The 22,174-nt window shown below is 42.1% G+C and overlaps 1 protein-coding gene across 1 annotated transcript in view; it reads right to left on the reverse strand.

The window, feature by feature from the left end:
- trappc12 (trafficking protein particle complex subunit 12) overlaps window positions 1–22,174 on the reverse strand; it is a 40,876-nt gene that overhangs the window by 13,853 nt on the left and 4,849 nt on the right. Inside the window, exons 4-5 of the mRNA XM_028565183.1 lie at window positions 5,823–5,936; window positions 523–661 (exon numbers count right to left, since the gene is read on the reverse strand). Coding sequence (XP_028420984.1) covers window positions 523–661; window positions 5,823–5,936 — 253 coding nt within the window. The remainder of the gene's footprint in view (window positions 1–522; window positions 662–5,822; window positions 5,937–22,174) is intronic.

Consider the following 22,174-nt stretch of genomic DNA (forward strand, 5'->3'; position numbering starts at 1 on the left):
AGCAATTCATGCAGTGTAAAAAGAGGAAAAACAAAACCAAAGAACTGCTGGAGACAAGTGGAGTTGTTGGAGCTTCTCGACGATACAGTCTAATATCAAGCGCCTGGCAGAAACTTTCCTTTGAATATTTAATAGGACAGTGGTGGTATGCTTGTGTATCCTTAAAGAAATGTGGGTAAAATGCAAAAATCCTTTTGGATAGCAGGCTTATAACACATTTAAAACTCACAGATAAGAGTTTTAGAGCAGCTTTTTCAGCCCTATCATAAATAGTACTGTTCGACCCTCCGTCAGCCCTCAAAGAGAATTCACAGAGCAGCTTTTGAACAAAAGAAATATGGAAAGAGATATGAAACAATACATGATTTTTACAATGGAAGAGTTTGTAGATTAAAGTTTCTGGGATCAATATCAAAAGTGCACCTCTTACATCAAAGGTTCAATAATAATGACCCCAAAGGACAGAGGGTAGCATGGTTTAACACAAGCTGAGTGAGTGTGTGTGTGTGTGTGTATATATACCTCTCCTCCCAGGGTAAACAGTGGGGTAGTACTCATAGTAGAGGTCTGGTTGATCCAGGTTGCCAAAGGGCTCAAACTCCAGTTCAGCGTTTTGGAAGAGGTTCAGCTTGGTCTGGAGGGCCAGCCGCACAAACCAGAGCTGGAATACACACAAACAGCCCCGTCTATTTATTAGATGACGGGATAAGACATTAATCAAATATTTAGCGTACCAAAAAAAAAAAAAAAACATTAAATACACATCATGCTAATTCTCCTATCTTGCCTGGTAACAGCTATACCGCCCTCTGTCAGTTATCAGTCAGGGCCCTATTTTAACGATCTAAGCTCACGCTGTGAAGCGCCTGGCGCAGGTGCGTTTAGGGCTTGTCTAAATCCACTTTTGCTAGTTTGATGGCGGAAAAAACGGTCCGTGCACCAGGCGCAGGGTTCAAAAGGGATACCTTAGTGTCTCAATTAATCATAGGTGCGTTTTGGGCGTAACATGCAATAAACCAATCAGAGTGTCATCTCCCATTCCATTTAAAAGCCAGGCGCGTTTGGACCTTGGCGCATTGCTATTATGATGGCGAATTTGCTAAGCAGGAAGGAGAGATTTTCAGGAGAAGAAACTGATTGGCTCGTGCGTGAAGTGAAAGCGCGCGAGCAGATCATATCATAGCATTATTTCACATTGTAATATTTTTATTTTTCATCTTGTGTGCTGCTGCGCGTCCCTGTGTGTGTGTGTAAGCATAGTGTGCGTGCGCTGTGCATAAGCCTATGCGCATTTTACTAATTCGCTGTTAAAACAACAATGAAATGCTGCGCTATTGACTTTAGACCAGGTTTTTGTTGGTCAAGGGCGCGATCACTTTTTTTTGCTGCCTCAAGATAGCAATACGCCAAGAATGCTCCTGAACCCACCTCCCTGTAAGACCAGCACGCCCATGGGCGCACAGATGGGTGCAGGTGCATTTGCTATTTAAACAAAGTGGGCGCTGGACGGGAAACTGACAACTGCGTCGGTCTTAAACCAGCAAAGACAATTGCGTCCGGCATTGTGCTGCGCTGGGTGCAAGATAGGGCCCTCAGACTCTATGTCTATGTGTTTTTGTGTGTCTATTGCCACGGCACGGTATGTCACAGGATCCAGCGAGAGCGTTGTCGCGTCAAAGATGATGTCACGGCAGTTTCACGTGCCAGCGCTGTGACGGTCAGCTAAGAATCCCGCCACATTGCCGGGGTACTATCTGCAGTGGAAAAGGAAATCAAGAAATGTACCTGGTAGTAAGAGTGGAGCTGGACAACGCAGTGAAAATGAGGCATTAGCCTTTTGAATTAAACATCCTTAATTAGTCCCAAAACTGTAAATATTTCCCAGTTAATTTGGTCAGAATCCAATTATACAATAATGTAATAAAATGTCTTGGCTTTCATTGTACATTGATAACATTTTAATCTATAATGTAATACATCATTGGTGCAGTCTCATCTCTTGTTCTTACATAATTAAAAAAAACGACATTATGGGGTTGCAATCCTGACGCAATGTTTTGTTCCAAAGCCCAACCATTTGATTTGTGATTGGATTTTTTCAAGGCCAATACTGATATTGATATTAAAAGACTACAGAATTTGATGATTTAATGTCCAGCATTCACTTTCTAACATAAACAAAGGATAAGGATGCCTTATATGTATTTATTTAAGAATTGTGACCAAGATATGTACTGAGCTGGACAATTTATGTTTGAATCAAATGAATGAAAACGTCACTGTGCTTATGCTGTGTACAGCTTCTGCACATGTGGAGAGCACAGGCTGTTCCAGGACCATGTGGCGTTGTCATGAGCGTCTGACAGCACAAATGCACTTGGACAGAAGCCCAGGTAGGTGCAGTTGTGTCCTGATGTGATAGAGTTGGGGATGGACTACCTCCCAGTGATACAACATGGAAGGATCCAGAAGCCCCCCAAAAACTGTTCTCTCAACCCATTTCTTGACTTTGTAACACCACAACATCCTCATTAAAAAGGTGCAGTAGGTAAGACTTAGAAAACTAACTTTCGGTCATATTTTCGGAAACTGACCCTATGTTCCAGTACATGAAGCAGGAAATAAAAAAATAAAAAATAAGTCCAGGACCTCTGGCACCAACTCCAGCCTGTAGTGCGATTTGCAAAAATCCACAGCTCCCTGTTCAGATGCACCAATCAGGGCTAAGTCCTGGATCTTCACCATCCTACCTACAGAACCTTTAACACAGAGTCTCAGAAGTCGGGTGCGACTGCATCACTGCTGGTGGTAACAGCAAGTGGTGGAATGTAACTAAGTACATTTACTCAAGTACTGTACTTAAGTACAAACTTGAGGTACTGAGTCTTTTCTTTCTATGCCACTTTCTACTTCTACATCTCAGGGAGAACTACTCCCTTTTTACTCAACTACATTCATCTGACAGCTTTAGTTACTTTACAAATTAATATTTTTGCACACAAAACACATGTAGTTTATAAAATCTGATTGTTTTATTATAAATTAAACTAGCCAACAATATAACGGCCTACAAGTTCAGCTGAGATGATTAGAACATTAAACACACAACTGTTTGGATCGTTTCCAGTTTCTCAAATGGGAGGATTTTTCTGCATTGAGTACTTTTAATACTTTAAGTACATTTTCCTGATGATACTTACATACTTTTACTTTAACAATTTAAATGCAGGACTTTTACTTGTAACAGAGTATTTTTAAAGTGTGGTATTAGTACTTTTGCTTAAAAAGGTCCCATGGCATAAAAATTTCACTTTGAAGTTCTCCCTGCCTGTTACGTCCCCTTTCTCTGCTTTGCCCGCCCAGAGAATTTTGCCCACCCATGAGAGAGAGACATCATGGCTTTGGTACGAGCAAAGTGGCAGTTGGTCAAGGACACACTCCCACCCTCCACCTTGCCCCCCCTCTCTCCTCCTCAATAGCTACAGACACAGAAATGGCACATCCTAAGGAAAGCTCATTGTGGGACTGGCTCTAGTTGGCTGTAATTCTGCACAGAGGCTGAAATTCGGGAAAGAGACTTCAGATACAGTATTAGGGGACCACTAAGGTCTATATAAAAGAGACTTCAGATACAGTATTAGGGGACCACTAAGGTCTATATAAAAGAGACTTCAGATACAGTATTAGGGGACCACTAAGGTCTATTTAAAAGAGACTTCAGATACAGTATTAGGGGACCACTAAGGTCTATATAAAAGAGACTTCAGATACAGTATTAGGAGACCACTAAGGTCTATATAAAAGAGACTTCAGATACAGTATTAGGGGACCACTAAGGTCTATATAAAAGACTTCAGATACAGTATTAGGGGACCACTAAGGCCTATATAAAAGAGACTTCAGATACAGTATTAGGGGACCACTAAGGTCTATATAAAAGAGACTTCAGATACAGGATTAGGGGACCACTAAGGCCTATATATAAAAGCATCCAAAGAGCACCATGTCATGGGACCTTTAAGTAATGGATCAGAATACCTTTTCCACCACTGATAACAGCCTAGGCGAATTTGTAGAGTAAAACGTATTTATGATGCACTTGGAACTAAGGGAGGACACAGGGAGCCTCAAGAAAATGTTGACTGATTGTGTAAAGCATGTAGTCTGCTCTCTTGAGTGCACATTTCCAATGTATAGTGCCATCTAGAGAGTGTAGAGAAGAAGTAATGATTACAGCATTGTCATTTGTAAGATTACTTCTATAAGGCCTAACAGTAGCTACCAAGTTTTTTTTATGGATTTTTTATTTCACGTGCATTTCAAAAGGAAGACAATTTAACCCTTTAACATCCACTTCCCTTATGGAAATTGTACACCTTAATTAAAACATTCTCTTATGATGCATTTAAACATTTTCAAGGATTTATTACTTTGTTGGACCGCCAGACTACTTGAAAGCTAGGGAGAAACAATATTTTTTCAGTTTTAGTTGTATACTCTGCCATGCATCTGTAAGATGATAGTCTGATCTATCTATACGTATATTACACATCCACATTTATGTAACTTCCTATAGGACTTCCAGTCTGTTCAGCAAAGTGCTAATTAGGGCTGGCAATCGTTAAAAAAATATTTATTACCGGTACCAATACCAATACTGTGACTTTGATACCGGTTCCTAAACTATACTTTTTTCGATACCAATCTTTTGAAATCCATTTTAACAAAAAGAAATTAGAACATTACGGCACACATTTTTATTTTTCGGCTACTACGTGAGCTGTCTCTGTGTTATGTAGAGTTTTCCTGCGTGTCTCTCGATCACAGACATTATTAGATCTTGGTAGAAGCATGCTGCGTGTTTATTGGCTCACTGACGCTGATAAGATTAGCTCCTTAGGCATTGAAATTGGGTATTGAATGATGAGGCATTTTTTTTGATACTCAATACTAAGGAGGCAATTCGGTCGGTGCCTAAAAAGTATTGAATTCGGTACCAAGCCCTAGTGCTAATGTCCTGTGGGAAGAACAGTTGGTGGTAAAAGGTTAACAGAGATGCCTATTAGTCATCATCTTGTTGTGATGCATATTAAATTTAGAAGAGAAAACAACTAAACAGAAAAAAACACAAACATTAAACACATTTTAAAAAAGGGCCACACATTCAAAACCTGGATTACACAACTGCGCCAGGATGTTTTGGAACGTAGAACAAAGTAATATGCAGCATGAGGCAAAAACAGAGTCGATTAACTTAAAGTCTCATACACTGAGCTTACCACAGGGGTGGCCTTCTTAATGAGCTTATGTAGCCATCCATCTTCTGGATGGAGCTCCACAAAACCAGCCATAAAAATGTGCTAGCAGCAACACTAACAAATGGTATAAAAGGACAGTAGAACAAAACTAACAAGCTAGTGGTCATGTCTTACAAACTGTGCTGATATATTCTAGGAGATGAAAAAAAATCCACATCCGTCCCCCTAAACTCAACATAGTATCACTCAAAAATAATTCTATTATTAGTTTGGATTCTAAACAAAATGTCCAAAAAAAATGTAATGAACTCCTAATAACAAAATAATAGGGTAACAAATAATTAATAAATGGTTATACAATTTCAGTGTGAACATTTCAATACATAATTCTTTAAGTATTGAAGAATTGGGTTTATTTTCAGTGCAAAATCTACTTCATTTTTAAGTGCTATTTCGGAATTGTTACATGCATTTGTAGAACAAGACCTGTCTTGGCTTCACTCTCCAACACAGAGAGACAGACAGATGAATGGACAGATGAAGAGAAAGTCACTGGCGTCTTACCTGCAGTGAGTCGGTGGTGTGGGAGGTTGGCTGGCCAGCCTTTCCGTATCCCTGACCATGAGCTGTCAGCAGCCGGCCCGTCAGATCTATCGCAGCCCGCCAGTTTTTACTGCTCTGCAGGGGAGAAAAGACACAGCACGCTGGATCTGAAACACACACCGTGACTGAGTGATGGAAAAATAGACGAAGACCTGGGGGCTAAAACATATCAACGCGGTTCCAGCTATCATGATCACAAACACGCTCAAGGAGACACATCACTAACAAGGTATCACTTCGGAACAACTGACTTGTTTCGAATATTCAAATGCATCTACTGAACCACCCACATTTAGAATAGAATGCCTGATATTGTCACTATACACATGTACAATGAGATTAAAAGCAACTCCTTTTCCAGTGCCAACATGTACGTAAAATAAATATAACCACATTCACACTCACCTAAAGGAATATTGAACTCGTTCATTTTCTCGTTAATACAATTATCTAATCAACCAATCACATGGCATCTGCTTCAATGCATTTAGGGGTGTGGTCCAGGTCTAGACAATCTCCTGAACTCCAAACTGAATGTCAGAATGGGAATAGAAAGGTGATCTAAGCGACTTTGAGCGTGGCATGGTTGTTGGTGCCAGACGGGCTGGTCTGAGTATTTCACAATCTGCTCAGTTACTGGGATTTTCACGCACAACCATTTCTAGGGTTTACAAAGAATGGTCTGAAAAAGTAAAAACATCCAGGATGCTGCAGTCCTGGGGGGCAAAAATGCCTTGTTGATCCTTGAGGTCAGAGGAGAATGGGCCGAGTGATTCAAGCTGATAGAAGATCAACTTTGACTCAAATAACCACTTGTTACAACCGAGGTACGCAGCAAAGCATTTGTGAAGCCACAACACACACAACCTTGAGGCGGATGGGCTACACCAGCAAAAGACCCCACCAGGTACCACTCATCTCCATTAAAAATAAGAAAATGAGGCTACAATTTGCACGAGTTCACCAAAATTGGACAGTTGAAGACTGGAAAAATTGACTGATCTGATAAGTCTCAATTTCTGTTGAGACATTCAGATGGTAGAGTCAGAATTTGGCGTAAACAGAATAAGAACATGGATCCGTCATGCCTTGTTACCACTGGGCAGGCTGGTGGTGGTGGGGGTGTAATGGTGTGGGGGATCCCTTTTCCCTTCAGAACTGCCTTAATTCTTTGTGTCATTGATTCAACAAGGTGCTGGAAGCATTCTTTAGAAATGTTGGCTCATATTGATAGGATAGGGTCAAACACGGTATTAGTATGGTGTTCCTAATAATCCTTTAGGTGAGTGTATGGTTTTATATTCGGTGTGATTTCTCAGGGTCTGGGCCTGTCTCCAGTGTTCTCACTCAAGGACGAATGTTTCAGCTAATTTAAAGGATAACTCTTGTTTATTACAACTTGGGTCTGATATATTATTCATAGTTTCAGCTATCATTCCTGAGTCCTGGGAACTTGGCAAAATTACAACACACTCTACAACAAGGTCCGATGGCAAAAATCAGTCTTCAAGCTTGACAGTTCATTCTTCACCTAGGAAAGAACAGTTTCAAACCAATCTCAACTCAAAGTCCACTTACTCGCTTGTTCTGGAGATTTTTCTTGAATTTCCCCTCGGGGATCAATAGAGTATCTATGTATCTTTTGGCCATATCACACGGTTCAGGAAAAGATTTGGATTGGTCAATTGCCATGGACATGCAGACGCTCAAACATTACATATTCCTAAAGCTGAATACAAAAGCATTCAGAAATCACAATCTAGTTGTGTGTGTGAAATGTATGCTCCATATACTGCAGTGCCCTCAAACATTCGCAAAATAATGGATTAACTTTTCTATTGGTAGAACTGGTGCAACCAACTTTCTCAGTTGGTCGCACCCCTTTCTTGCTACAGCATGGTATTAATCAATGACTTTGCATGCTGATGAATATTCAATAAAAAAAAATTAAGTGACTTGAGACTTGATATTTGCTAAATATTTTAATCTAATTGCTATCTGAATATTACTTTAATTTCTAACCACTAAAAAGAAACCGGGAGTATCAGCCCCTACAGGTTTTGTGTTTCTTACGGTTGTTGTGCATCTTCAAAGTTTTGAGCTTAAACTGTGTTGCTTAATAATAACCTGTGTCATTGTTGCCTCACTGTTTGGTCCCTAACAAAGTTCCATTATCATACATGACAGTGTTAACTCTAAACTGATAATGTCACATCTAATGCTGCAAAACAAAAGTCACCACATATGAAATGAGGCAGGTGACGGTGTAAATGCAAAACTGAGAGTTGTTCACGCCTGTGTGGGACTGGAGGACAAAGCGCCCGCTCACGCAAACACAGTGGACAAGTGAGCATGCGCGCACGCACACGCGCACACGCACACACACGCGCACACGCACACACACGCACACACACACCTTGATATTAGCAGCATCTGCTTCCACAGGAGGTGGTACAATAGGTAAGTGGGGGACAGAGGTGATGAGGTGGTGGTGGCAAAGGGGTGGGGGGAAGGGGGGTAGAGTCACCCACCCCATCAACACACATGACAAGGTCGGCTCCCCGATTGGGTACTAAGTGCTGTGTCATTCATCACAGCCAGGGAGCTAATTAGGAGAGAGAGAGAGAGAGAGAGAGAGGGCTACTTTCTCTCTAGTCATCTTTATCACAAAACTCATCAGCCTTTTCCCTCTCTTCTCTCTGTTGTAGCTGTCCTCTCTTCCCCATTCATCTTCCCTCCTTCTTCCTCTCTTCCCCATTCATCTTCTCTCCTTCTTCCTCTCCTTCCCCATTCATCTTCCCTCCTCCTTTTTTCTCTCTCTTGCCCGCCTTGCTGCCTCTCTCCTCCTCAGGATTCTCCCATACTTTCCTTCTCCCTCCATCTTGACGCTTCCCCTTCCCTATCGCCTATACGCTGCCGCCCCTCCCTCGCTCTCCTCTCCTGCCCTGTGCCAGTAGCTGTGCTGCCTCTGAATCTTCATTAGGGGGGGAAATGAAGCTGAAAACGAGGACGCAGCTTGGATGGCCAAAAGCAGCTGCAGTCACTCACACACACCCCCCCCTACAGTACACCGCTGCAAAGCCACAGGGCATAAGAAGACAGGTGTGCAAGGGTGTGTTTCTAGGTGTCTGTGTGAGATTAGGATCACTCACACACACACACACACCACCGCTGCAAAGCCACAGGGCATAGGAAGACAGGTGTGCGAGGGTGTGTTTCTAGGTGTCTGTGTGAGATTAGGATCACACACACACACACACACACACACACACACACACACACACACACACACACACACACACACACACACACACACACACACACACACACACACACACACACACACACACACACACACACACACACACACACACACACACACACACACACACACACACGATATGGATGGAAGAAATCTGGCCCACATGTAGTGAAAGAGCACAGAAGTCAAAGTTGGCCATAGTGGAAGGAAGAAAAGAAAAACTCTGGGCCCAAAAGAGTCCAAAAAAGAAAACAAGGAGCAGTAGGTAGCAGAGTGGAGAGCGGGAGATGAGGAGAAGGGAGCTGAGGGCCAAGGGAGCTGCAGAGAAGCACCGCAAGGAGCTAAAGTGAAAAAAGACCCCACCACGCTGGAAAAGTAAACTTCAGCTCAGGACTTATGTAACGATGCAGCATTGCTGCTACGCATAAGTTCATGGTCTGATATTATCTTACACCAGCCTATAATCTTAGGTCTTGAACCATACCAGTCCAAACCAAACATTACAGGCATATAGTAATACAGGAGCTGTGAACTGAGCAGACAGCAGGCAGGCTTTGTGTTTTAAGAGGCAATCTTCTGTGACTAGAAGGTCTCAGGGTCAGTCTCCACTAAAGATAGTTTGCGATTGCAAGCACCCTTGAGCGAGATAATGACGGACGTCTCTGCTTTACGGTCATCTCAAATGGTTGAACCTGAGCTCTAAGCCTGCTGATGAAAAAAGTGCAAGAACAATCACAGACTGGACTGTGTTCAACATGCTAATTTAACATTTAGAATGTATTCTAGTAGTATGTAGTTATTATGTAGGAGTCTTGTCTCCAGCTGTGAAAATATCCTGACTAAAATTCATACCATTATCCAGTCTAATATATTTTCAGTTTCAACTTTTGTCTAATAGCGTTTTTACACAGACCTGGCGTAGCCCGCTTTAGTCACACTGGGCAGTGCTAATCTGGGATCACATGCGTTTCCACAACAGGGGATGACCACACTGGCCAGCTTAGCAGCACGGCCAACCGGGGCCAACCTGTGACAATCTCTGCCCTCAAACCAAGCACTGATTGGCTAAACACTTGAGGTTAGGTTGGTGACTAGAGAAAATACACCATCTCTATGGATAAAAGACAAGAGACTTGTAACTGAATGTCTCTGGTTTGAAGTGAAGTTTCACTGTTTGTAGTATCATCGATCATATACTGTATATGGAGGCCACTGAAGTCAGCATTTACGGTTTAATTTATAAGTTTATGTGAGTGGAAGCCAGCAAATTCATGAGCAGATGATAATGAGGACGAGGAAAAAGAGAGCCAAATCTTTTATTATGGCTTTTTGTGGAGCAATGGCTGCTACTTGGAGGTGTGTGTGGATGCAGAGTTGGAGCCAGGAGTGGTGGGATTGTGACGTGAATGCCTTCACTGAAACAGATTTTGTCCCAATTTTCAGGATGTCAAGGGCTACTTTTAACTACATCTGTCAGCGCTTCTCCACAAGACTCGCTGCAAGACACTCAGTTCATGAATGAAATTAATTCCGATATGACTGTTCAGACTGAGGTCGCGTTACAAAAAAAACCTGTATCTGATTAAGGACCACATAAGAAAGTGGCCCAAATCTGAATTTAAAAGATGTTTTCTGCAACCTGAACGTAGCGTACTGTGGTGTGTCTGAACCAAAGCAGCTCCAGAAAGACAAGATAACCACATCTATAACCATGCCGTATGGTCCCATCGTTAACATTCACAGCTCTCCAAAACTACAAATGGCCCAATGGTTAGAGAAGGTTCTGGGTCCGAATCCAGGTCGTTCTGGGCCATTCTCTGTGGAGTTTGTATGTTCTCCCCACGTTTCTGTGGGTTTCCTTCGGGTTCTCCGGTTCCCCCACCATCAAAAAACATGTACTAGGTTCTCCAGTCAGTGCCCTTGATCAAGGCACTGGCTCAGATCTGGAGTTGGTCCCCAAGTGTTGTAAATGGCTGTTTGAGGGATGGGTTAAATGCAGAGAATGAATTTCACTACATGTATGTGTATGTGACAATAAAGTACCTTACCTAAATGACAACCTAATAGTGGTGCTAGAGGGGGTCAGAGGATCACCCAAATCAACACATTGTCTGAGAACCATGAATGTCTGTACAAAAGTTGGTGCCAATCCATTTGGTAGAAAACTTTGAAGCAAATGGGATCACCAAAGACATTAGGGTCCATCCTCTGGGCACCACAGATATCTGTCCCAGATTCCAGGCCGATTCATCCATTAGCTGTTTCAGTCTGGACAAAAGTAGTGGACAGACCTTACGACGTTACCATCCCTAGAGCCTTGCTGCTAACATGACTGAAGAGTTCAGGTGAACTTATACTATTTCTCATTTAAGAACATACAAAGTGCTTGGTGATATTTTGCCATAAATGCCATCATGCATAGAAACCACGCTGTCACTCCCCAGGTTTGAATGATTTCAATTAACACAGAAAGGGCGTTGGGAGGACATAAAAATAGAAAAACAATAGGCTGATGGTGATTAATAATTTAGCTCAGCTCAAATGACTCCGCAATAAGGCATAATCAGATCCCCCCCAAATCAAATGAGGAGGCATTACCATGGTGATTTATTGCCAGTGACATTAAATTAGGAATTGACTACAAAGGCTTGGTGAAAGAAGTGTGTAATGAAATTGTGTAGGCATGTCTCTAGCACGATAGGGGGGTAGGGAGCGATTTCCTTTTGTTTGCTGCTGCTTGTTTTTGAGGACGGTGGATACTACACCTGCCTTTGTTCCACAGAGAACACATACACCAGACAAAAGAAGGAAGATAGGAAAGAAGGAAGAGAGGGGAAGTCAGATATGACCCCACAGAGTGACAGTGTGGTACTCAAGATGGTTCCCAAAGTAAGTGCTCAAAACCAAGAGCCACTGTGGCAGCTCAAACCTTTCAGTGACACAGAGAGGCAAACTGTAGACCTGGAACCGGAAACGCAAAACCAGAAATGCTCAGCCATGGCATTGGTTGCTTATTTCGTTCGTCATGTGTCTTTTATCCTATATAAAATTTTTTTTTTAAAAAAACACCATACGGACATGCTAAAAACTTGTTTTTCATTGGAGGGGGTCTTTAACTTCAAAGAGAGCACATGCCTAAAGCATGTTCAGCATTACAGAAAGCAACATGGATTGTAATTGAAAAATCTGACTTCAGTAGTACTACAATGCTTCACACACTCCTACATACTCACACCCACTCAGACAAATGTGTGCATTGAAAATGTACACACATTAGGCTCACACACACACAAACACATATACATAATTAGTCTCGTCGCAAGTTTAAAAGAGGTGAGGCTTCTAAAATGTGTTGACGATCGTAAGTGGGCCTTTCCTTTGGTGAGTAAAAAAAAAAAAAAAAAGACCTGCATAACAAAGCTTGGCGAACAAACGAACGCCCACTTGTTCTCTCACAAGACCCGAAGCCTCCAGGCGGATCAGACTTAAAAAGGCTTCCTCACACCAGCTTTGGTTAACACAGGGAGCTCCCGTGCTACTTCAATTAAGCCCCGGAATTTTAGATGAAACAGATATAAGGGGGGAAAAAAACATTTGTTATATGCTAAAAGTGCATGCCAGTCATTGCAACAGTGGCTAACTTGACTTTGATGCCTCTGTAGTGGGTCTACAGACACTTGAACCAGGGGACAGAATATTGCCCTCAAGCTAGAGGACAGTCTGCTTGGCTACTGTACTGATATGAACTTCACAAAGCATCCATTTTGGCTCCCACAGGAGATTGCCGAACTCCTCAAACGGTATCACTGAAAGACGTCGAGACAACAACTGGCATCATATATTATGTGAAGACACAGTACTAGCTCGTGGACTGTAAGAGAACTCCACATAACACTCCCTAAGATGGCTCAAGACAGCTTCAAAGTTCTAAGTGATGATCCTCTGGGTAATATTAACCACCGATGGACGAGTGGGCTACTGGATAACTTTTGATGGTTTGGTTGTCAACAATAACAGAACGCCCCACTTCCCTTTTCCTCTTGAGAGTGCTGCGGAGAACTGTTTTAAAAGAGAACTTCTGTCTCAGGCCTGATTCATATCCAATGACTCACAAGGTACAACACACACGGTCGTTATTATCCAGCACTGCGAGACCTGAAATTTTACGCTGACCCGACTTGGTAAGGTTACCAACTGGCCCTCATTTAAATATTGGACTTACAAAAGTTAACTGCTGAGATCTTGGAATACAGTGACATAACTACAACAAAGTCTGATGAATAACAACTTTCGATTTTTAAGACTTTATGTATCTGTATTATATGTTGTGCTGTAATTACTTTGTATTTTAAATGTGCCATCTACCTGCCCAGGGACTACGGGCGGAAATTAGCAATTTGCTACAACATGGCACAAGACATCTATGAATGTTTTTTGTGCACTGTCCCTGTTCACATAAATAAATCACAAATACAATCAGAATCACAAAGAAAGATGGGGTTAGAAACAACAGCTGTCCGACAATTAAGAAGGCAAAAATGTCTATGCTGAGCTACAAAACAGCCACAAAACCTGGACATAGACAGGGGTGATATTCGCCAAAATGGGGATAATGACACACACATATTCTGCAATAAGTCTTATGTCTCCAAGTAGGGATGTAACGATTCGACATTTTCAGTCCCGATACCAATGCCTGGGCTTTGTGTATCCGTCGATACCCGATACCGATCCGATCCCGCTGTTGAATTAATAATAAACTATATACCTTGCATCTTATACCTTCCACCATGTGAAAGAGACTAAAGGCACCAGACTTTCCTAACTAAACATTACTTTCCTAACTAAGACAAAATAACATAGATGTAATGTATTGAATTCTTGTTTATTTGTTATTTAAAAAACACCTGTGCATACAAATCAAAAATAGAATGTAATCAAACTTCTTAAAATGAATTTCAATAAATAAAATGTAGCAGTAGAAACAAAACAGTGAATACTCATCCAGCATGCGACACACGTGCTGCTGACGAATGACGTAGGATGTGCTGTCTTTTCCGATTTTTGCATTTGATAATTCAAATGCTGTTTGTTTCCCTATTGTCAACTAGATAAGCAAAATGTGGCCATATTTCACTCCTGGTAGACTGGTTCAAACTGATGTATATATTTTTATTTCTGTTTAAATTACTGTATGCAGTCACTCCCTCTAATTCGGTCGATCTTCCACTTTGAAAAAATAATTCAAGTTTCTTAGAACATATTTCTATTTTAGAAAATGTTGGTTATTGAGGTTGGAGGTTATAGGAACTGAGTTTGGTTGGCTGTCCTGGCCTCCCCTCTACTTCTCCCTTTGTCTTCCCAGTGACCTCTGCAGCGTGGTCAGCAGTGGGCTAGTCTCTGGCTCAGCACCACCGTGGGCTGGCCTCATCTGTCTCTCTCATTAGCAATCGCCCCATTCTCTCCTCCTCTCCCCCTCTTTTCCTCCATCTCCTTCATCTCTTTCTGCCTCCCCTCTGTACTATCCACCATAGACTCTAACCTCTCTTTCCTCCCACAGTGTGATGCTGTCTGGGCTTGGGGCCAGCATATATGTGTGTCTGAGTGTGTGTGTGGGAGAGAGAGAGAGAGAGAGAGAGAGAGAGAGAGAGAGAGAGAGAGAGAGAGAGAGAGAGAGAGAGAGAGAGAGAGAGAGAGAGACCCACCTTGGCTGGGTCAGACAGACACACCCCCATAATCACTGCAACAACCCAGCTGCTGCATCACACTTTGATATCATTGCTGTAACCTTTACTTGTCATTATCGTAACCTTTTTAAATAGCTGTCATTTCCGCCACCAGTTACACTTGCAAGCCGGGGTCTGGGTAATGCACCGTCAGCATTTGTAGCGCTGAAGGGCATGTTTAAACCTTAGTGGTTTTTGTTTTCACCTTGCTGTGTTTATGTTGGCAGCAGCCATATGCTCAGACCGATTGTAAACGTACAGAGGATGTATAGCCTCTGTGTCATTCAAGTTTATTACAACTTGGGACTTATTTTTATTCATTTTATTTTTTTTACTTTTTGCCATTGTTGCTATTGGTGATCATAAAAATGCACTTACCAAGTTATTAGGCCTGCACTGGTTTGTGTATTACGATTATAGATTTTGTTGGTAAGATATATAGGCTGAGGAACAATGACGGTTTTACGACTATTATGCATTCATTCATTTCACAACACTTCTAATGTATAAAACTCTTTAGATTTGAATGTGCTATTTTATTGCTGCCTTTGGAAACAGACATAACACAGTAACAACAGTTTTGATGTTTTAGTAAAATTGAAAAAGAGATTGAGAACATCTCTCATGCAGGGTTATTAAGCTAGTGTACAGTAGCAGCCTCCATATCTCTGATGAGCACGGCACTTTAAGCTGGTGCACCGCTGGAATAACTTTGTTTTTGTTTTGTGCAAGTTGCAACAGTTCAGTTCTGTGCAACAGAAGCAGAGCTCTTTGATTTACAATTGCTCTCGTATCTCTCGACGTACCATCTGGTGTTTTCTGAGTTTTCTGGGAATTTAAAGCAACTAGAAGGGTTAATGGCTATATAGTCTCGGATATTCAGACCTTCCTCCACAGCGTTGCGGAAGAGGGTCTGGCTAGTTCACACAGCATTCCGGGATGGGAGAAAAACGTGCTCTGGTTTATTGGCATTTCTTAAAACCAATCACAATCGTCTTGGGCGGTGCTAAGAGCCAGACTGAACCACGGTGCCTCCTCAAAATAGCCTCAGGGAGGAACTTGTTTTGGTGGAATATGTGTACGTTCAAAAGTTGTTTTAGTCGTACAACAGAAAACTCAGATTGGACAGATAGTCTAGCTAGCTGTCTGGATTTATCCTGCACCCTAACCATAGTCCTCACAATCGAATGGAGTTTAAAATAGGGCTGGGCGATAGGGAGAAAACCAGATATCACGATATTCTTGACCAAATACCTCCGTATCGATATTGCGGCGAAATTTAACAGCAGAAAGCAGCAGAAATGCATATCTGTTAATTTATTGCAAGTAATATCCTTATCGAGATTTTCAACAAGATATTTTCCTCATATTGTGCAGCCCTAGTATGTATGTATGTATGTATGTATGGAGTGAGTGTGTACAGTGGCAGTGGATGCAGTTACACTCTGCAGCATGAGTCATTCTGCCAGATCATAGCGGAGCACACGCAGACACACACACGCAGACACACACACGCAGACACACACAGACACACACACACGCAGACACACACACGCAGACACACACACACACACACACACACACACACACACACACACACACACACACACACACACACACACACACACACACACACACACACACACACACACACACACACACACACACACCAGAATGAAGCTCTATGAACTGACTACTATCTTCATCCAAGCTAAAGACCATACCACAAAAGATGATCACAGCAAATATAGAATAGCATAAAATGTGTTTAAAGCGTGTAAACGCATACATGTCGATACTGGTTACCCCCCTGACATGTGAACACAATCTCACACACACGATAGATGACACATACATGCTCCAGGTCAATTAAAGCTCCAGGTCAATTAAAGCATCCCAGTATGTGACTGATCAGCTGTCTTGACAACATCAAGCTGTACCAGGCTACACTTTTAACGGCCACATGCTAACTAACATATGTATGTGCGTAAGCCTGTGTGTGTGTGTGTGTGTGTGTGTGTGTGTGTGTGTGTGTGTGTGTGGGTTCTGCTTGTGCACATCCTCATTTTCTCAATTTCCCTTTCCCCTCCCAGCTTAGTGAGCTACATCACCTACGACAGCTTTGATCTATGAGTTTGTTTGATCTTAGAAGTTTGGGTATTTCATAATTTATTGGTAAGTAAATCATTTGAATGCAAGAAGATGGTGGTAGATATAGAAGGCAGACAGGGTCTGATTAATTCATCAGTTGGAGTGACTCAGTCAAAGAGTATTATGTCAGCAAAGCCGTCACACGGGGGCTGCTCTGATCGAGACCAAACAGAGCTCCTTATTTGGGAGCAGAATTGGTCGGCAGCGCCACACACGGTGAGGCAGTGAGCAGAGAGGTTGTCATTCAGCTGGAGGCCCTGGGTTCAATTCTCTGCGTCGGCGATCAACAGCCTTATTGAAATTATTGTGCTGTTGAACGAGACGCTGAATCTCAAGGAGCAGCGGGAAAGCTGCTCTGTAGCCGACTCTGACCTCTGGACTCGCAGTGAAAAAAAAAGAAGGCGGTGAAAAGAGGATCTCCTTTCACACCATGTGCTAATTTGCGATACAAAGCATAAAGTCGACTCTATTGTGGTGGCTAAATATTCAGCAAGGTAAACTCTGAGCCCTTTTCACACATTTGTAATGCTATTAAGAACTAGAAGAGCACTCGGAGAGCGCAGACATCCGCCAAGGCATGCCGTATCTCACATCTCAATGTTAATGCAGTGTGAATTTTCCCAGTCGGGAACTTATTTTCACGATTATTCCGGCACCACAATAATGCAGCACAAAATGGTAATCAAAGTGAAAAATAATTAGTGTATCCGCCTCCTGATTCGGATCCGCTCCAAAATTAAGCTACGCCCTTCCACACCAGTTTCGGGAAGATCAGGCCAGTAGTTTTTATTAATCATGCTGACAGACAAACCCAAGTTTTAGGAGAAATGGCAACTTGTTGTTGTTGCCGCCAACAAGGGAACCTTTGAGCAAATGTCAAAAGACTTTGCCCGACACGGAAAAGGTAAAGCAAATCAATCCCATCACAAGTTTATTGAAAGTTTAATGGCCAAATGCACCCTACACTCGGTCAAGAAAAATCAGGACTCCGAAACTTCTGGAATTACTGCGGTTGTAGTGGCATAACGATGAAAATCATGGATGTCCACTGACACAGAATTCTGTGTATATCATTCATTTATATGCTTTCTTTTTTAAGGATCCCTTACTAATTGTATGAACATTTGTAGAAAGAACTCCATATATCCCACACACAACATTAATGTTTCTTTTTTTGCTTGTCATTCCTTGACATCTTTCCTGTAGGCCAACAGTACATTTTCAGGCTCACTGAGTCTCTCCTTTGTATTCACACACACACACACACACACACACACACACACACACACACACACACACACACACACACACACACACACACACACACACACACACACACACACACACACACACACACACACACACACACACACACACACACACACAAATTGACTGCAAGCTGAAAGTACCATCCTCTGTGTGTATACATACACCAAGTCCAGAAGGCCCTTGAAATATGCACAGCAGTCCCATGCATAATACATGGGCACAGCAGGAGAAAATAACTTGTGAGATGAGTGGATCTCCACCTCTCCATCGCTCCACCCCTCCCCTCCTCTTTCTCCTCTCTCCATCACACTGTCTGCTGCTGCTGTGCATATGTTTTAAATAACAACTGTCTCTCAGGGTCATTTGTGGGTCAGAAATGATGATGGAGGGAACGCATGAGGGCCTGAGAGAGAGATAGATGGCAGCAGGAAAGGGAATGAGGCGAGACTGCACGGTCACAAAGAAAGACAGGAATTTTTATGCTTGGCAGAAGAGTAGCAGAGCAACGTAATATGAAGAGAAAGGAGACGAATAATTCACTTTTTTCAGTCAGCTGAGGCCTGACCACCCAGCAGTTTACAGTACAGGCTGACCAGATTCCAGAAAGTGAGGTAATGTTGTAAAGCAACTGGTGCACTGCACATGCACATAACCTAAAGTCAATCACTGACTCCTAACCTGGAGAAGCTGCTTTTAGGGCAGGGTACTAGGGCTGCACAACATCAGGAAATAGGGCTGGCGATATGGAGAAATTCAAATATCACGATATTTTTGACCAAATACCTCGATATCGATACCGCAACGATATTGTATTGTTGACTATTGGTGCTTTCACAAAATATTTACACAATGAGATTTTGGGATATAATGACTAAGTGGGTAAAGGCAAATAATAGAAAAGTTACAACAGTCTGGTAAGTTCAGAAAATGACATCACTTTACTGTAATGCAGTCTTTAAAACCAGCAAAAGACACCACTTATGTCATATTACGATATGCAAAATCTAAGACGATATCTAGTCTCATATCATGATATTGATATAATATCGATATATTGCCCTGCTCTATCAGGAAAACATGTGATATGCGATAAAATTGTTGAATATTGTGATGACGATATCACTTGCGATAATTAAACAAATACAAAAAAGAAATCACTATTTCTACACAAGATGGCGCCTGCTTGTATACGTGAACGCTACTGTCTTTATAATCTAGCTTTTTAATAAACTGTCTTGTACACAATGCTTCGGTTTACATGTAGGGACCCTCATTATGCTACCGTTGAAGTGTGGTGTTATTTTGAGCCTTGTTAGTGGTGTAGAAATAGAGATTTTTTTGTACTTTACCCTCTGCCCCAACGACTAGCTTTACAAGCTAATCAGCGGTTTGCGGTAGCTTGTTTCCAGCTAGAGACACATTCGATTAGCATGAAAACATATCCCAGAGAACGGTTGACTCGGTAATCATGCGCTATTAACCCCTATGTTCATTTTGCGCCGGATTTGTCCTTTAACTGGACAATAGACAAGTTTCATTTTGTCCTGCCATCAACTTACTCATGGAATTAAGGTTAATTAACAAAAGCTGACATGACCTACCACCAAAAATGAGAAGCTGCTAGCTGAATGTTTTGTACACTGATCTGTGCTAATGAGAAAGGGAGGAGTAATAACTGATTATTAACAGATTTATAATCTTCAGAGTTGAGTGAATTTTGCCAACTCGGGAGTGACCAACTTAACATGTTTCCCACACTCAGAGTTTATCTAGCCTCATGTATTTTTACTGGCCTGAAAAAAAGACTTTTCCCTCAAACTGTTAATTTATTAATTGAATGATTCGTCCAACATTTTAAAGATTTTATTATTAATTTCATTCATATTATTATATTTCTTCTGCCTCCTTGAGCCATCACAAGTGAAGTGACTCATACTGTGATTTACGGAAAAACTGTCGACTGGCCAATCAAATTGCCCAACACACTTTTTTTGTTGGCCCTGGGCCATTGCTTATGTCGAAGCCTTCCTGGTGTCAGAACAGTCAATCAATGGTGCAACCAAATAATTTTTCACCTTCACACACACACACACACACACTCGTTTTCACTCTCACATGCAACAGAATGCCCACACTGTAGAGCCTGGCTGCAACACTCGCAGGCTGAGGGGGACAAAACACAGTAGAGTTCAGCAAAGGAGCGATCGATTCGGATCGGCTTTATTTTAGCTGACAAGATCCTAAACACTATGCCTGGATCGGCCCAGATACCGATCCTTAGGGTCATCTCGGGAGTCGTCGGGACATCTCCAATTATTATTATTTCATCAATACACCTTATCTAGAATTATGAGAAATACTATACTTTTCATGGGCTCTGCCAGGTACACTACAGTGCACCTGCACAGCAGCCACCCCACACTAAACTCCTATTACAGCCTACACGTCACGACTCACGTTTGACCTTAACATTTTAGTGGCCTAATCATCCTCTGGGATGTCAAAAGATAATGTAAACACATATTGACAATAAAAACATATGTATACAGTCAAAGACATACAAAATGTGCATCCTGGTCATACAGCACTACAGAATTAATTAAGTAGGAAATCGACCGGGATCTATTAGACCGAATGACAATGCAGATTTCGGTGCCTCATAGATGTCTGTGCTGCCCAATGGTGCTACGAATAGGACTTTACAGGCAACGGAAGCATCACTGCATGTGACGCTAGTTGACATTACACTTGGCAGTGGGTAAAGTTAGCCTACCGTTGACTTAAATATGGTTAAAATGCTTAAAGCTAAACGGTTTAACGCGTGGCTGTATTTTACTCCAACACCGGGACAACAGTCTGCAGCTGAAGACACAGAGGAGACTGGCTGCACTTTGAGTCACCATGGCCACTGCCGGAGTCGGAGTTGTCGGAGAAACAACACCGACGGGGACCTTATGGTGCATTCGATTGCGCCTTGTAGGCTCATGGTGCATTTAAGTTCCCCTTAAGAAACTCACGCTGTTGTTGTAAAGTACCCTTCTGCCATCTAGTGGTTCTCCTTTTTGTTGTTTAACAGCAATTGACTGGTGAAATAATTTTAAATTTTTATTTAATTTTAAATTAATTATTTAAATTTGACCTCATGGCCTTAGCAATAAACAAGCCATTCTTTAATGTCGCCAACTGTCGTTTTGTATTGGTTCAGGCACCGGCGCCGTTTAAAAGTATTGAGATAGCACCGGTATTGGTAAAAACCCAAACGATTCCCAACCCTAGCAACAGCAGAGCTTCTGTTCTTGATGGCTGCCGACAACGCTGTTGAAATAGCATTGGAGCAGCAAGCAGAAACAGAAAAAGGGCATGCATCACGCTGCTGCGCACTCCAACAGTTTTGGAGTTAGAAAACATTTTGAGAAAGACAAAGTATGTAAACATGTGTACCCTGCCACGCTCTTTGCACAAACAGGCAGGAAGAAAAAAAGACAGCTGCAACTCCAGTCACCAGCCTGTCAAGCTCCTTAGCCTCATTCGACTCATCTCCGGTGGAGATATTTATCGATTAGTGTATGAAAGTTAGAAATTCCTTGCCTAGAAATCTAGACACACCCTAGACACTCTCCGTTGGCTTGTGAGCTGGAAAAACCAAACTGTAGTCAGGCCAATCACATTGTGTATAGAGTCGGTGGGCGGGGCTTATGGCTGCTGCTGCTGCTGCTGGGAACAGTGGTCTTCTGGAAGACTTGGAGTTAAGCTTTTCTTTGAGAAAAGAACAAAGAACAGCACAGAAATCATTCTTAAAAAAGGAAGAGGTGTTCGGAGTTTTGTTGACCGTTTACGGCAAAAGTTTAATCTATCAACTAGCTTCGCTACCTTCTTCGTTGCTATGCCTGGTTGTAGCTCTATCC

The sequence above is a fragment of the Perca flavescens genome, chromosome 20, assembly GCF_004354835.1.
Source record: "Perca flavescens isolate YP-PL-M2 chromosome 20, PFLA_1.0, whole genome shotgun sequence".
In the NCBI taxonomy this organism is placed as follows: Eukaryota; Metazoa; Chordata; class Actinopteri; order Perciformes; family Percidae; genus Perca; species Perca flavescens.